Raw genomic sequence first — 16,907 nt, 5'->3', positions numbered from 1 at the left:
GGTCTCTCCAGAGATGTTCGATAGGGTTCAAGTACGGGCTCTGGCGTCGCCAATCAAGGACATTCAATTCTTGCATTGGCTGTGTGCTTCAGGTCATTATTCTGCTGGAAGGTGAACCTTCACCCCAGTCTGAGGTCCTAAGCGCTCTGGAACAGGTTTTCATCAAGGATCTCTCTGTACTTTGCGCAGTTCTTCTTTCCCTCGATCCTGACTAGTCTCTCAGTCCCTGCCACTGAAAAACATGGTGCCAGGTTTCCTCCAGATGTGACGCTTGGCATTCAGGCCAAAGAGTTAAATCTTGTTTATCAGACCAGAGAATCTTGTTTCTCATGGTCTGAGAGTCCTTTAGGTGCCTTTTCGCAAACTCCAAGCGGGCTGTCATGTTTATTTTATTTAGGAGTGGCTTCCATCTGGCCATTCTACAACAAAGGACTGATAGGTGGAGTGCTGCAGAGATGGTTGTCCTTCTGGAATGTTCTCCCATCTCCACAGAGGAAGCTCTGTCAGAGTGACCATCGGGTTCTTGGTCCTCTCCCTGACCAAGGCCCTTCTCCCCCGATTGCTCAGTTTGGCCAGGCGGCCAGCTCTAGGAAGAGTCTTGGTGGTTCCAAACTTATTCCACTTAAGAATGATGGAGGCCACTGTGTTCTTGGTGACCTTCAATTCTGCAGACATTTTTTGGTACCCTTCCCCATATCTGTGCCTCGACACAATCCTGCCTCGGCGCTCTACAGACAATTCCTTCGACCTCATGGCTTGGTTTTTTCTCTGACATGCACTGTCAACTGTGGGACCTTTATATTGACAGGTCTGTTCCGAATCATGTCCAATCAATTGAATTTACCACAGCTGGACTCCAATCAAGTTGTAGAAACTTCTCAAGCATGATCAACGGAAACAGGATGAACCTGAGCTCAATTCTGAGTCTCATAGATAAGAGTTTGAATACTTATGTAACTATTTAGCAAAAACATAGTTTTTGTGTGTAGATTGATGAGTATTGTTATTTAATTCATTTTTGAATAAGGCTGTAACGTAACAAAATGTGGGAAAGGGAAGTGGTCTGAATACCTTCCTAATGAGCTGTATTTAACCATACCAAACGTAACATATCATACTAAATGGAGTGATTCGGAGTTATGTACAGAATAATACGAAATTATATGAGACCAGGTTGCAACTGCAGCCCTGTTCCAAAAGGAACGTGATCAATTTTCACCCGGTGCAAAAACGCCTACCCGGGCCAGATTATACGAATCTTTCCCAATGCAATGAACGGGACAGCGGTGCTTGAAGAAGTGATGGGCGAGTAAAATCGATCAACTCTCGGTTTTGTTTCTAAAGATTGGTGTCAACGTAAAGTCAATCCAAGTTTTTGGTGTTTATTTGCAAGTTACGGCGGGACTCAAACAACATACGGAGGGGAATTGAAAATGGAGGTAGAAAAGGAAATAAAGAAGGTACATTTTCATGCTTGTATAGTTCCAGATGAGACATGGCAACGCCCTAAAAGGTCTATCCTACCAGGTAGTAAAGTCAGCAAGGAAGGTGCCTGCCTAGTCCTGTCAATGTGTAGCCAGCTGCAGACTGCTTTTGATACTTAAAAAAATAGATTAGTATGAGCTATATAACCTTTCACATCTTTGTTTTAGTCATGAAATACAAAAATAACAAACCCGGGGTTGTCTTAATATGCATTGACATTTTTCGCTTCGTTGGTAGAGTACCTTTTTCACAATATTTTCATGTTTGAAGGAGGACAGACGTTCCGTCCTGTCTCACACTAGTGATGGGTCGTTCGCGAACGAACGGCTCTTTTTGAACGGATCTTTTGTATCGGTGAAAGAGCCGTTCATTTGGCTGCCTGATTTGCATACCGCTACTACTGCTTTTTGCGTTCAAAACAACGATTATCTGCAGATAAATTACAAACGAATTCTCTAAGAGCTTGAATCCTCACTACGGAAACAATACTTAGTGGGGAGAGCCCTACATTCCTTGCTTAAAAATAAACACTTTTTTTTTTTTTTTTGCAGGTGAGCTAATAATTTGACCAGGTAAACATTTATTTGAACACATATTTCATGATCTGACATAATGGTAGCTTACTTTTTGTATTTACATTGGAAATTGGTTCTAGGTTGTTATAAAAAAAAAATCATGGTTCTAGGTCGATTGTTAAACATTTTGATCGAAGAGCAGTTTGGGAACCAAATGACCCGACTCTTAAGTGAACGGAGCCAAATAAACCGGTTCACCGAAAAGACTCGGAATGCCAATTACTGTCTTCCACTCGCTTTCATTCAGCAGCGATACCACAATCTCCATTAGAGAACAATGCAGCTTATTTTTTACACGAAATAGACCAACATCCACACACTGAGTAACTCACATGCATCCTCATTTTAATAACACGACTATGATAACTGTCGTTAAGACAAACAGAGCTCTTCTCCACCCAAGGGGATTAATTTCTGCTGTCAAGTCTGGTGCGGGGAGTGTGTAGGGGGGCTTTATGATTCCAGACAGCCCCTGTCTGTCAGCTGTCATCAAGGTTCAAGCTCTTGCACAAAGGGATTGGCCTCAGTTAGTGCAATCCAGGTTCCTTGGCATGTCCCTAACCTTAACCCTTAAACCTAACCTTAACTTCAATTGAGTGCCTGGAGAAGTGGGCATACTCAAATTTTGCCCAACATTTCCCAAATGGCCCGCCGGGCGAAGGAAAGTTGCCCTGTGTGAAGTATATGAAAAAGAGTGACACACACTTTGAATGACCTAAAATGATCCATCTCAAATTGGTCTTTCACCTGCAGATCAGCCCAAGCTGTACTGCAAGTTGTACTGTGCAAGTAGACTAATAGTAGGCCTACTATTGAAATAGATAAATGAGATTGCCAGCTGAGTAATAAATTCACAGGTTTTCGCTCTCAAAGTAACACTTTAATAGAAAAATAACAAAATGTGTTAAACCACACCAGGAGACCACTTTTGAGGTCCGTGAATTTTTTTTGTTACCCTTTAGTTCAACTGAGCAGGCACTTAGCACTGTTGTTTGGTCAGCAGTATTTCTGAAGTGCACATGAGATGGAGTTTTTCAAAACAAATGGCCACTGACTCAACCCACCCCAAAATGGCAAGGATTCTATGGTGTTCCCAAGTGGTTTAAGGAAACAATTCACAAATATTTATATTTTCAGAAGTGATGAACCGTCAGCTGGATATTCTGTGGAATACAGAAACAATGAGCTGGACACTTTGGAGAGACTCATGGCTGGCTCAGACCAATATCTAGACCAAAGCCGTTACATTGAAAACCATCTCTGACTATTCTCCCCATTCGTTATAAACCTAGACAGATATAGTTGGAAACACGTCTAATGTTGGTAAGTGAAGAAGAGGGAGTTGATAGTTAACGTAAATATTATTTACTGAGTCATGCTCTAGTCTGGCTTTAGTTTTGCGTTCCTCCGTGTACAGGCCGGCTGCACATTCCCTGAGTGCTCCTCCTAAGCCAAAAAACAGCTTCTCCAAACAGCAGTGTGTGCTGGAGTCCTGAGGGGCTCTCAGCATCGTGGAATAATTGACCATATAAGGGCGCGGACAGCCTTGACAGGGCAAGACGGACAACACTGGTGTTTGAAGTACGTCTGAGAAGTGAGGCAGGACTGAATGATGCGAATGGGAGGGAGGAAAGAGTGCCACAGTATGGGCTGTGACTACAAACTCTGGAATTAGCCTCAGTGTGCATCCCAAATGGCACTCTATTCCCTGTGGGCCCTGGTCAAAAGTTGTACACTATATAGGGAGTATGGTGCCATTTTGAGATGCAGACCTAGTATAGTGAGTCTGGTTTGATTCGAAAAGGTGGCAAGACAGAACTTTAGAGCTGCTTTTATATTTGACCAAAATAGGCACTGAAGTAAAGGAATCAGAAGAAGAGAATGTATGCAGATGGTTGAGAAAATAACTCTATATAATTATGTTGCTGGAAGCGTGAAATCTGGAATATATCCGAGGAGGAGATTAGGGATTAATGGGACATCAGATTGTGCATTTGAATTTAGTAAAATATTGTTTTCCCTCTCACATCTCTGTTAGGCATGTTTATACGCAAATGTCAAGCTGTACTGTAATGCCGATTGTACACGGCACGACTTTCAAAATCCTAACATCTCTGAGCCTCTCGCATTAAACAACCATCTTTCCTGTAGTTGTTTGTCTTGCCAACATAATGGTATGCCCACTAAACAATGTGGCAGAGACGGTGTGTCACCCGCTACTAGGATTCTCCATACCACCACGCTGTCTCGTGAAAACAATGATGTGATTAGATTGTTAACGTAGCTAGAAAAAAGCAGCCTCATAGACGTTTTCATGAAGACATTCACACCTGCCATAAAGAGTTTAAATATCTAGCCAACATTTTGTGTTGAATAACATTGCTTGTGAAATTCAGAGCTGTAACGATTTGACACTTTGGCTTTGGTGAAAGGCAAGTACAAACGCATACTAGCAGTAGTCATTGCTCCTGCTCGATCGTCTACACATTCCGGGTGATGCGAAACCACGTCATCTCACTGGCTTCTTCTCTGGTGAGCTCTCATTGGCTTTTGTTGATCACCTTTCTCAAAATGTTTCATTGCACATCTCACACTGCCAATAAAATCAAACATGTTTGAAAATATTGGAACGTCTGGGACTGCTCAAAGACGGGATCGGTAGATTGCATCTCTGACCCGCTCACATTTAACAAATGCTGGTGACGGCCACACGCCCTGAGGAAACGACATGGGGATTTTGACTCTGATCTAAAAAAACCTGTCTGGGACAGCTAAATCGGGGCCAAAATTGTGTAGTGTACACCCAGCTTAACAAAACATTGTAGATTTGGCTAACTAGGGTATTTGAAGAGGCCACTCCAAAACAACTAGACCTAAGTAAGTACTGACTCCACCATAGGAACTACAGTAAATACACTACATGACCAAAAGTATGTGGACACCTCGTTGACTTTCTTCATTTCAGCCACAAGAGCATTAGTGAGGTCAGACACTGATGTTGGGCGATTACAGTGGTTCGTCCTTCAAAAGCTGCAGCGTACTGCAATACAGCTTGCATAGTGCCGCAGAATTCTATGGCACGTTATTTAAGTGTCAGCCATTGTAACCATTAAAGCCAGTTAGTGCTAGTTTGACCACCAGAGGGAATCTTTGAGAAGCATTTGATAACCTTCAATAGTGGCTTAATTAATTTGATTAATATTATGTTTCTATTCCAAGAAAAATGAAAAACCCTCAGGGTTTCCGTTAGGATGGAATGGAAATATGGAGCGGTACAACGTGACGGTCGGGAGTAGGCTACAGTACTAATAGCATAACATTTCCACACCCTAATTGTATAATTGTAGTCTAGACAAAACCCAAATGGCGATTCTGTGAAAATAAAAATCTCATTGATTTACAGTGCCTTGCGAAAGTATTCGGCCCCCTTGAACTTTGCGACCTTTTGCCACATTTCAGGCTTCAAACATAAAGATATAAAACTGTATTTTTTTGTGAAGAATCAACAACAAGTGGGACACAATCATGAAGTGGAACGACATTTATTGGATATTTCAAACTTTTTTAACAAATCAAAAACTGAAAAATTGGGCGTGCAAAATTATTCAGCCCCCTTAAGTTAATACTTTGTAGCGCCACCTTTTGCTGTGATTACAGCTGTAAGTCGCTTGGGGTATGTCTCTATCAGTTTTGCACATCGAGAGACTGACATTTTTTCCCATTCCTCCTTGCAAAATAGCTCGAGCTCAGTGAGGTTGGATGGAGAGCATTTGTGAACAGCAGTTTTCAGTTCTTTCCACAGATTCTCGATTGGATTCAGGTCTGGACTTTGACTTGGCCATTCTAACACCTGGATATGTTTATTTTTGAACCATTCCATTGTAGATTTTGCTTTATGTTTTGGATCATTGTCTTGTTGGAAGACAAATCTCCGTCCCAGTCTCAGGTCTTTTGCAGACTCCATCAGGTTTTCTTCCAGAATGGTCCTGTATCTGGCTCCATCCATCTTCCCATCCATTTTAACCATATTCCCTGTCCCTGCTGAAGAAAAGCAGGCCCAAACCATGATGCTGCCACCACCATGTTTGACAGTGGAGATGGTGTGTTCAGGGTGATGAGCTGTGTTGCTTTTACGCCAAACATAACGTTTTGCATTGTTGCTAAAAAGTTCAATTTTGGTTTCATCTGACCAGAGCACCACCTTCCACATGTTTGGTGTGTCTCCCAGGTGGCTTGTGGCAAACTTTAAACTACACTTTTTATGGATATCTTTAAGAAATGGCTTTCTTCTTGCCACTCTTCCATAAAGGCCAGATTTGTGCAATATACGACTGATTGTTGTCCTATGGACAGAGTCTCCCACTTCAGCTGTAGATCTCTGCAGTTCATCCAGAGTGATCATGGGCCTCTTGGCTGCATCTCTGATCAGTCTTCTCCTTGTATGAGCTGAAAGTTTAGAGGGACGGCCAGGTCTTGGTAGATTTGCAGTGGTCTGATACTCCTTCCATTTCAATATTATCGCTTGCACAGTGCTCCTTGGGATGTTTAAAGCTTGGGAAATCTTTTTGTATCCAAATCCGGCTTTAAACTTCTTCACAACAGTATCTCGGACCTGCCTGGTGTGTTTCTTGTTCTTCATGATGCTCTCTGCGCTTTTAACGGACCTCTGAGACTATCACAGTGCAGGTGCATTTATACGGAGACTTGATTACACACAGGTGGATTGTATTTATCATCATTAGTCATTTAGGTCAACATTGGATCATTCAGAGATCCTCACTGAACTTCTGGAGAGAGTTTGCTGCACTGAAAGTAAAGGGGCTGAATAATTTTGCACGCCCAATTTTTCCGTTTTTGATTTGTTAAAAAAGTTTGAAATATCCAATAAATGTTGTTCCACTTCATGATTGTGTCCCACTTGTTGTTGATTCTTCACAAAAAAATACAGTTTTATATCTTTATGTTTGAAGCCTGAAATGTGGCAAAAGGTCGCAAAGTTCAAGGGGGCCGAATACTTTCGCAAGGCACTGTATCAAGACCAGTTCCCATGCTTGTCTCAGAGCAGCGCGAAAAGTTGCTAAAATGCTCTTTAAATAAATAAAATCTACACCACTTTTAACCGAACATTACTCAACATTAGTGAGACTCATGTCACCTACGGTAGGCCTACTGCGATGCAGTGTCTTAGACTGTTTTGCCAATCGGGAGGCCCCATCCACAAAGTATCAAAATACAGAGAGGTGTTGGTAAAGGTATATTGTCCTTCTAACAGCCCATAATGGGATATTATAATACTGTACATGGTGTCAAGGTCAGGATATCATCAAAATGTCTTTATTAAATACTATCAGAAAGAATGTTGGTACTTATTTATTTTGATCTAAATCCATGAGTCACTCAGCTTTATGTAGGTGCCGGGCTATATGACCGTGCCATCAACTTGATAATATATAATGATATTTTGGAGGTTATTTCGTTTAAAAAATAAAAAAAAAGTGAGCGATTTGTAATATGAATAAAGGTCGATATAGAATTTGTAAAGGTCAAAACATTTATTTCTGTTGTTAGAGGGAGAGAAACGCTGGGCCAGTTGTGCGCCGCCCTATGGGAATCCCAATCACGGTCGGGTGTGATACATAATAATAATAATAATAATAAAAATATCAATTTTTGTCCTATTATTTGTTTAGTCTTTTCTGGTGGATTAAACTGAAATTGCAACCAATCACGGCCGGTTGTGATACAGCCAACCTAACTAAGAAATACATTTGACGATAGAATTCTCCCCCTACCCTCTTAGGCAATTATATTGTCCAGCTAATAGCCATAATGGCGCTGTACAATGTGACCGTGTGTTTGAAAGAGTATTTTCCAGTAAGCAACAATTTGTTTACCTTCATTAGACAACTTTGTTCCAATATTTCTGTAATTCAGTGATATTTATTCCCATAGTAATTCGTTATGGATCCATAACTAAATCAACATCTGCATTTTGAAAGAGTATTTTAACAGTATTTTATTAACAAAAGCATACAGATGCTGATGAAGAAATACAGTACTGTACAGTATATGCTTTTACATTTGGATAATAAAGCATTCAAAGCATTTTGAAGATATAAGCCATTTGCATTTGTTTGTTAGGCTACTGTGCAGTCTGACAGGTAAACATGGGAAAGTGCCTAATTCCTTACATAAGGGAGAGCAGGCCATGTCCAGACTTTCTCTGTGACCTCAAGTACTCATTAATTCTGTCTTTAAGGCTTTTTCGGGTTGTATCAGTCACGGACAGACACTTCTGAGACACAGTATTAATGGTAACCCATCTCAGTTGGTATTCTGTGCCCACTCGTGGTATCTCGCTTCGGTTACACATCCTTGGAACAGCAGAAGAACATAACGGTCCGGACGGCCCTTGCTGTGCCTGTTGAGCAGTTGGTCAAGTTCTGTTGTCAGAAGAGGAATGGAAATGTCAGGGTGAACCGACGACCTGATGAACCCGCCAGGTATGTTGACTCTGCCTGTCAGAGGTGGAGTTCCAGAGCTCACAGGTGTGCCTGGCCCTCTTCAACGTGTCATTCTCCGCCTGGTTCTGGACCAATGCATCAGCTGTCACCCGTATCTCTGCCCTCAGATAATGTTTCTCTTTCTGCTGATCTGCCTTCAGGGACTCTGTCGGTCTTGAAAGTTTGAATCTGATCCATGTGCACCTTCATCAGATGATCAGAATGGTACCTGAGCCCCCAACCACGTTTTTTTTCTGTGTGGACCTTTGTCCAGCCCTTTGTCCACCGATCTCCACGTATGTTTGTTGGCATGGTTGTATGCTCTGCAACAATACATTCATGTTTTTAGTACACGATTATTTGTATTTGTTTTATTTAACCTTTTAAGTATGGATTTTATTAAACAATATGCCTACACATTGATAGGCTATATACATTTTTTTTAAAGAAAATGCACTGAAACCAAAATGCCTTTTTAGTTTTGTCTCATTCAGCTCTGGCTCATTTTCAAGTCCTCCCGTGGTTATGGTCCTAACCCTGGAATTGTAGCACTATAGAAAGAAGCTGGCTTGATTAAAAATGATGTTCATTTAGTCTGTTCTCTTTGGTCACTATGTCATATTTTTTTTTTTTAGATAAACAGCTCGTTTTTGAATGGTAACTGTGTTAAGGGTAGAGTTTGGGGCGGGGTGAGGAGTACTGGAAAGGAGTGACTTTCAACTTACAATGGGCCATAAGTATATCGCCGATTGTCCTCACTTTGATTATGCTACTAATCTGGCTACAATTGTTTGAAAACCTGTTTTCAAAATTCCACCAGCTGTCGATCACTACTGTAAATAAAACATAGCATCTTATTTACATCTTGTTTACATTCTTTATTGTAACCACAATGTCACAAAATTTGTATCTACCTTTCCAATTACTTTTAGAGTTTGGGATTTACAAATGTGTGCTTTTCATGTCATTTTTCGTTAAAGTATAACTTGACGCCTTTAGTGAGCGGTGTAGTGCTTTAATATTTAATCTAAGGGACATTTTTCACGCCATTATTAGTTACATTGTTATAGTTTGAACGTGCAGACTGGCACTAAGAACAGCGGGAACATTTCCCTAGTCAGCGCCAGTATTAGTGCAATGCCCCTTAGTGTTGCTCTGTGCTGGAGCAATGAAGTAGTGACGCAGGGTACTGTACTAAACCACAAATTACCGTCCCGCAGCATAATCGCAAAACTTTTAGTGGAGCAACCACTGTAGGCTCACGGTCAGCATTCGGTCAGGGCTCTTTGCAGGCCATTGAAGTTCTTCCACACCGATCTCGACAAATCATTTCTGTATGGACCTCACTTCGTGCACAGGGGCATTGTCATGCTGAAACAGGGAAGTGCCTTCCCAAACTGTTGCCACAAAATTAGAAGCACAGAATAGTCTAGAATGTCATTGTATGATGTAGTGTTAAGATTTCCCTTCACTGGAACAAAAGGGCCTAGACCGAACCATGAAAAACAGCACATTATTCCTCCTCCTCTACCAAACTTTACAGTTGGCACTATGCATTGGGGCAGGTAGCGTTGTCCTGGCATCCTCCAACCCAGATTAGTCCATCGGACTGCCAGATGGTGAAGTGTGATTCATCACTCCAGAAAACCCTTTTCCACTGCTCCAGAGTCCAATGGTGCCAAGCTTTACACCACTCCAGCCAACGCTTGGCATTGCGCATGATGAACTTAGGCTGTTTGAGGCTGCTCGGCCATGGGAACCCATTTCATGAAGCTCCTGATAAACAGTTATTTGGAACTCTGTAGTGAGTGTTGCAACCGAGGTCATGATCGTCCCGTTCTGTGAGCTTGTGTGGCCTACCACTTCGCGGCTGAGACGTTGTTGCTCCTAGACATTTCCACTCCACAATAACAGCACTTACAGTTGACTGGGGCAGCTCTAGCAGGGCAAAACTTTTGTAAACTTACTTGTTGGGAAGGTGGCATCCTATGACGGTGCCACGTTGAAAGTCACTGAGCTCTTCAGTATGTCCATTCTGCTGCCAATGTTTGTCTATGGGGATTTCATGGCTGCGTGCTCGATTTTATACATCCGTCCACAACGGGTGTGGCTGAAATATCGGAATCCACTAATTTGAAGGGGTGTCCACATACTTTTATGTATATATAGTGTATCAAACCCTGGCCTGAAACTTTCTACTGTATGAAATAATTTCCCTATACAGTATAAGTATGTTAATCTCATTGATGTGCTATGTCTGTTGGCAGATGACCCTGGGCCACGAGATTGGTGCCGGAGCCGCGTGCCTGAAATGCAAGGACAAATGCGAGGGGTTCGAGCTGCACTTCTGGAGGTTTGTACTGCTCTCTACTCTGTTGACCCAGCATGGTCAACACAGGAGGAAAGTAAGTAAAAACATTTTTTGCATGTTTTTTGGTGCACATGCAAAAATGTTTTTTTCTTACTTTTCAATATATTAAATTCAATATGAACCAGACCCAATTTGGCAAAAAACAACGCTTACTTTCTCTTTGTTACACAACAGGGAAAGCCACAGGCCCCCCAAAGCATGTAGCACCGATCCTTGTTGTTTAGTACAGTTTCCCGTCCTCTTTTATGTTTGGATTACTGTAGAACTGAAGTGGCCTACATTCCTTTGACTTCCTGTCTGATTCCAACCTTACGATGCAGTCATTATCTGGACCAATGACTCATTAAAATAGTTGTGTCCCCCACTGTCCCCTCTCGCCAATTAAGCCAGCATTCCTGTTTCCCGTTTACCCAGACAATTATCCACACCCGGCTAGCTTTCCTGAAGACATCACAACAGGTGCCCTCATGCCTACTACAGTGGTCGGTCGCTATGGCAACACCTAACCGCCACACAGACCACTGGGCACAAACTGGTTGAATCAACATTGTTTCAATTTAATTTATCAATGTATTGTGATGTGAAATCTACGTGAATAATGCATAGAATTTGCAAAAACAGTTGTTTTGAGGGTTAAATTTCAACACAGGATTGTGTTGTCATTATTATAACCCATTTGAAACAACGTCAGATCTTCAACATTATATCCACTATCATAAAAAATGCATAGGCTGACTAGCACATCCTACTGGAACATTCAACTATCTACAGCTATCCATTTGGTCTCCCATCCAGGGTTTTAACCAAGCCCAGCTTAGCTTTGATATTTGTCACTGACTACCTACCAATGTGCTATCATGAGAATGATTGAGATATTTCTTATTAAGTAAATAGATTTACAGTTGCTATTGAAGTCATTCCAAATTATATGTTTAACACAGCAAATGAAATGTGACCATACTTTATAAGTCATATATCATCAATGCTGATATTTAGGTCTACATAGCATTTGCGAAGTCATCAACAGCTATTGTTTCAAATCAACCCAGGGCTCAACAAAAAATTGAGAATACAAACGTTGGTTGATTTCAAATATAATCTTCAAGTGACTCAAACATATTAATTATTAATGTCTCCAACTCAACCAAAAATCAAAGTTAAAGAATAGGACTAGGCCTATAATCAAATCAAAATTGAAATGCACTATACAATAATAGGCCTAAGGTTCAAGCTCTGGTTGATTTCAAATGTAAGGACATTTAGTGATATTGAATTTGAAGGAGATGTTACTTCTGCTTGGATAGTTCCATCTGTGCCACTGACTTAGTCTGGCTTTAATTCCAGTTTGTCTACAAATGAATGATTGATATGTTGGATTCACGTCTCCATCTCAACAAAAATAAAGAATATGACTAAATCAAATCAGACTTTATTTAAAGTGCATTTAAAGTTTGATTTGATTTAGCTCTATTCTTTAACTTAGATTTTTGGTTGACATTTGATAGCATTGACACTTTTGTAATACAATACATAGCCTAAAGTTATCTTACAAACTTACAAACTAATGTAACAGTATTTATTCAACCATTAAATGAGTAACACATCCATGGCCACATTTGAGGTTACATTGGTCCCCGATTCAAATCTTTTAACATGGTCTGCGGACCCCAAACTGATCCAAATGTAGCATTGGTCAGAAAATCGATTCAAACGTTACGAATTGCCACAATTTTTTTTCTTCCCAATCTTCCAGAAAAAACTCATCTTTTGTGACAACTGATGTGTCCTCTCCTTCAGTGTGGAACTAAGCATGTAACTGTGTTGACAGTCATTGATCTACAAAGCATTTTGCATGTCGAACATCCCCAAACGGCACACTGTTCCCAGCTTCATGCGCTGACCAACGCGAGGAAGGCGGCCTGTTCCTGATCTTGCACATCTGCACGGCACCTTCAGCATTCAAATGCGAAAATGTTGTCACATTCGTTGAAGTGAGTGGACCAAGGCGCAGCGTGCGTAGAGTTCCACATTATATTTAATAGTGAAACTTACAACCAAAACAACAAAGAATATAACAAAACGTGCAGTATTGCAGTGCTCAAGGCAACTATACAAAAACAAGATCCTACGAACAGCAAGTGGGAAAAGCCTGCCTAAATATGATCCCCAATCAGAGACAACAATAGACAGCTGCCCCTGATTGGGAACCATACCAGGCCAACATAGAAATACAAAAACTAGACTACACATAAAAAATAATAAACTAGAACACCCCCCAGTCACACCCTGACCTACTCCACCATGGAAAATAGAGGCTTTCTATGGTCAGGATTTGACAAATGGCTTGAACAATATTAGGCTTTATTCGTTGATGGAAGCCTGTGTAACTTGCTAGGTTATTGTTATCTACTTTATGCATTGTTGAAAATTGTGTTTTACCGGAATAAAAATAAGCTAACGGAAACACACCTCTCATCTGGCTATACAGGGCTTAAAATAGATTTTATTTTGATTACTCAGGTTCACCATCAGCAATAGTTTTGGTAGTTTTGCTTTAAACAATCAGTGTTTAAAGATACACAGCCGTAGATGTTACTGTAACTACAAATGTCTTATGTAATCATAGAAAGCGTAAATGTTCAAGATAGCATGCAAAGTTAACAGGTCTGTGGGAGAACTTCACATTTGCTATAATAATCTGCAGAATCTCAAACAGCATTAATCACTTGCACTATGTACACTGAACAAAAATATAAACGCAACATGTAAAGTCTTGGTCCAATGTTTCATGAGCTGAAATAAAAGATCCCAGAGAAATGTTCCCTAATCACAAAGGCTTATTTCTTTCAAATTTTGTTGTTCACAAAATACATCCCTGTTTGTGAGCATTTCTCCTTTGCCAAGATAATCCATCCACCTGACGGGTGTGGCATATCAAGAAAGAAGCGCAGTGACAAGACATTAAGTTTCTTGTATAAATGCAAAATATCTGACATTGTATTCCCATGTGAACTTTGTTGTGCTTTTAAATGGTTGATGAAGACCGCTATTGCGTCGGCGCTCCTAGAGTTTGCCTCTTTTCTTTTGAATGCGCAATAACACATAGTCAGACATTGTTTTTCCATTGGAATTTGATTGTGCTTTTCGATTGTTGGAGCATGGTGATGACATTTTGGGAATTCAACAAACTTCTGGGTGTCTTTTTGAGTGGGTGAATAAGGGTTGAAATCTCATTGATCAATGCCTCAACCAAATATTACCCAAATTTCCACATTGAAATGACTTGATGTGTCCAATGGGAAGGGTCTTCTTTTCTTGGTCATGATCAGACATGTCTGTGGCAATAAGAACGGAACTGGAAAGCTATTCTGTGTTATGCAATGTGATTTATTAGTTTTTTTATTTTTTTGTTTGGGGGGGTTACAGGTACACTATCCATTTCAAAGTATAGGTTTAGAAAACATGTAGGCTGCTACCAAATACATTAAATGTAAGAAATACATACTGAGCTTAAAGCTGCAATATGTAACTTCTTGGGCGATCCGACCAAATTCACATAGAAATGTGAGTTTTCGATCTGTCATTTTCATTGAAAGCAAGTCTAAGAAACAGTAGATCTGTTCTATGTGCACTATTTCTATGCTTCCCGTTCTTATGTTTTCATTTTTATGTATTTTTACTTTTGGTTTTGTACACCAGCTTCAAACAGCTGAAAATACAATATTTTTGCTTGTGGGAAATATATTTCACAGCGGTTTAGTTGATACAAATGATGCTATACACTATACTTGCTTGTTTTGTCACACAAACTGAAATTAGGTCTCTATTAACTATTAGAATTTTAGCAACCAGGAAATGGCGGCACGATTTCTGCATAGTGCATCTTTAAGTGATAATACATTCAATATCAACACGAAATGAAAACAAAGAAGTGGACCTCCCACCCAGCCAACATGTCTCCATCTAAAAGGCAGCCAGCCCTCCAGATCGAAATGTGTTATGGAATATGGGCATGCCATTTTGATTCCCATTTACATTGTTTTTCAATTTTGTGCCAAATAGAAATAGTGTGAGCAATAATAGGACCAAAGTGTAATTTTCGTTGTTTAAGGGATACATCAGTGAAGACTACCTCTTCCAGGGAAATGGGAGACACCATATTTCTCTCTCTACTCAGCCAGGGGGCTGAGAATTGTTTAATGGTATCATGTCTAAACCAATGTAGTATGGGATGAAATGCTAATGCCTGGTAATATCATTTAAAGTTTGGTACAGAGTGTCCTATGTCTTTCCCTTTGCAAGTTTGTTAATTTTATCCGGTCTCGCGTTACCTTGCCATATACTTTTTGAAACCGCACTATGGATTTTATCCCTGTAGCCAGAAGGGGGAGACAAAGGAAGCAGAAATTCAGCTGTGGCAATATATTCCTTTTGACGACAAATATTCTGTCAGTTAAAGCAACTGGGATATTAGTCCATCTACTGAGGTTGTGTTGAATTGATTTGAGCGTTCTGTTAAAGTTTCTGGCAATAGTTTTGTCTCAGGAAGGATATCTATTCCAATATATATAAAATGGGAAACGATTGGGATTCCATAATTAGAGATGGAGTCCTCTATCAGGGTCTTGAGAAGCAGTAGGGCAGATTTGGTTAGATGTATTTTATAACTTGAGATGGAGCTGAATTTGTCTATGATCTTCAAAGCTTTTATGGAGGGATTATCATTGTCCTGAGGACCAAGTTTGGAAAACGCTGCTAAAGGGCCTACTGTTTTTCCTGGTCTGATGATCATAAAGGAAACCTATACATTTGAGAGTGCTTAGGCACAACCAAAAATATTTTCTAACCTAACCCATTCCCTTTCCTTATTGACTTTCCCCTCCACAGAAAAATCTGCCGGAACTGTAAGTGTGGCCTGATGGACCACGATGTTCAGATGAACTCTGAGGATGACCGGAAGGTTGGTAAGCTGTTTGAGGACACCAAGTACACGGGTCTCGTCGCCAAGCTCAAGACAGACGGCGCCCCCACATACAAGGGCAACCAGGTCACCTTCTCCATCTCCCCCAGCCCCATGTCAGCCACCTCTGTACCATACAGTCCCCACACTGTGCCAGCCAATGCTGGCTATGGTGCTGAGGGTGGGGCTGGGGCCGTACCTGGGTCTGGTGCTGGTGCCGGTTATGGGGCCAGTGCTGGGGCCGGTGCTGGGCCCACTACCATGTCCAAACCAGGGGCAATCAGACCTAATGCTGTGTCAGTCAATGTCGTGCCAGTCAGGAAGGATGCTGTGAAGTCTGTCACCTACGAGTGGGCACCACCAGGGGTCAAACAGTATATGGTAAGGGTATAACTACTGTATCATAGGATTTAAAATACCTAGGAATCCCAAGAGTATTGAACACAGGTCTGAATCTGAAATAATCTGGTGCTGGTCCCTTGGCATGATGCTATTCATTCCAGAAGCAAAGTCATCATAATGTGCTGTACAATGAAATATGATTACAATCTTGAGGTCGCAATAGACTTTTGGGTCTGTAGTTGGTCTGGTTCAGTTCACTAAACAAGGCATTGGTGTGTTGTAATGGAAGATATTGTCCACTAGAGGTCACTGACTTGAAGTTCTGTGCCACCAGTGCTCATGATCTCTTCGTATCCCTCAACAAGCAAATAAGTGTTCTTTAGGGAGAGGTTGTAAGTTGTCCTCTAATAGCTTGCAGCCTCTCCCCAATTCTCCCTTAACTACATCAGCTCATTAACACGGTTTAATTTTAGTCTGTTCCTTTCTGCCTCTTTCTCTGTATCTCTATAATTTTTGTTTTCACTCTCTCAATTTGTGCCTATGACTCTTCCTTCCTCCTTTTTTATGTCCTTTCTGCCACTCCTCTCATTGTCTCTTCTCCTGTCTCTCTCCCTATTTTCTCCTGTCTTCCCCTCCCTCTCTCTTCTCCTGTCTCTCTCCCTCTCTTCTCC

At 41.0% G+C, this 16,907-nt stretch overlaps 1 protein-coding gene across 1 annotated transcript in view; it reads left to right on the top strand.

The window, feature by feature from the left end:
• Positions 1-1,171: 1,171 nt before the first annotated feature.
• LOC110524388 (testin) overlaps positions 1,172-16,907 on the top strand; it is a 30,720-nt gene continuing 14,984 nt past the window's right edge. Inside the window, exons 1-3 of the mRNA XM_036979383.2 lie at positions 1,172-1,460; positions 10,831-10,916; positions 15,822-16,275. Coding sequence (XP_036835278.2) covers positions 1,434-1,460; positions 10,831-10,916; positions 15,822-16,275 — 567 coding nt within the window. The 5' untranslated portion in view covers positions 1,172-1,433. The remainder of the gene's footprint in view (positions 1,461-10,830; positions 10,917-15,821; positions 16,276-16,907) is intronic.

The sequence above is a fragment of the Oncorhynchus mykiss genome, chromosome 1, assembly GCF_057628025.1.
Source record: "Oncorhynchus mykiss isolate SJ-2025 chromosome 1, ASM5762802v1, whole genome shotgun sequence".
In the NCBI taxonomy this organism is placed as follows: domain Eukaryota; kingdom Metazoa; phylum Chordata; class Actinopteri; order Salmoniformes; family Salmonidae; genus Oncorhynchus; species Oncorhynchus mykiss.
The sequence above is the reverse complement of the archived record's forward strand: the minus strand, read 5'-3'. Positions and strand labels throughout refer to the sequence as shown.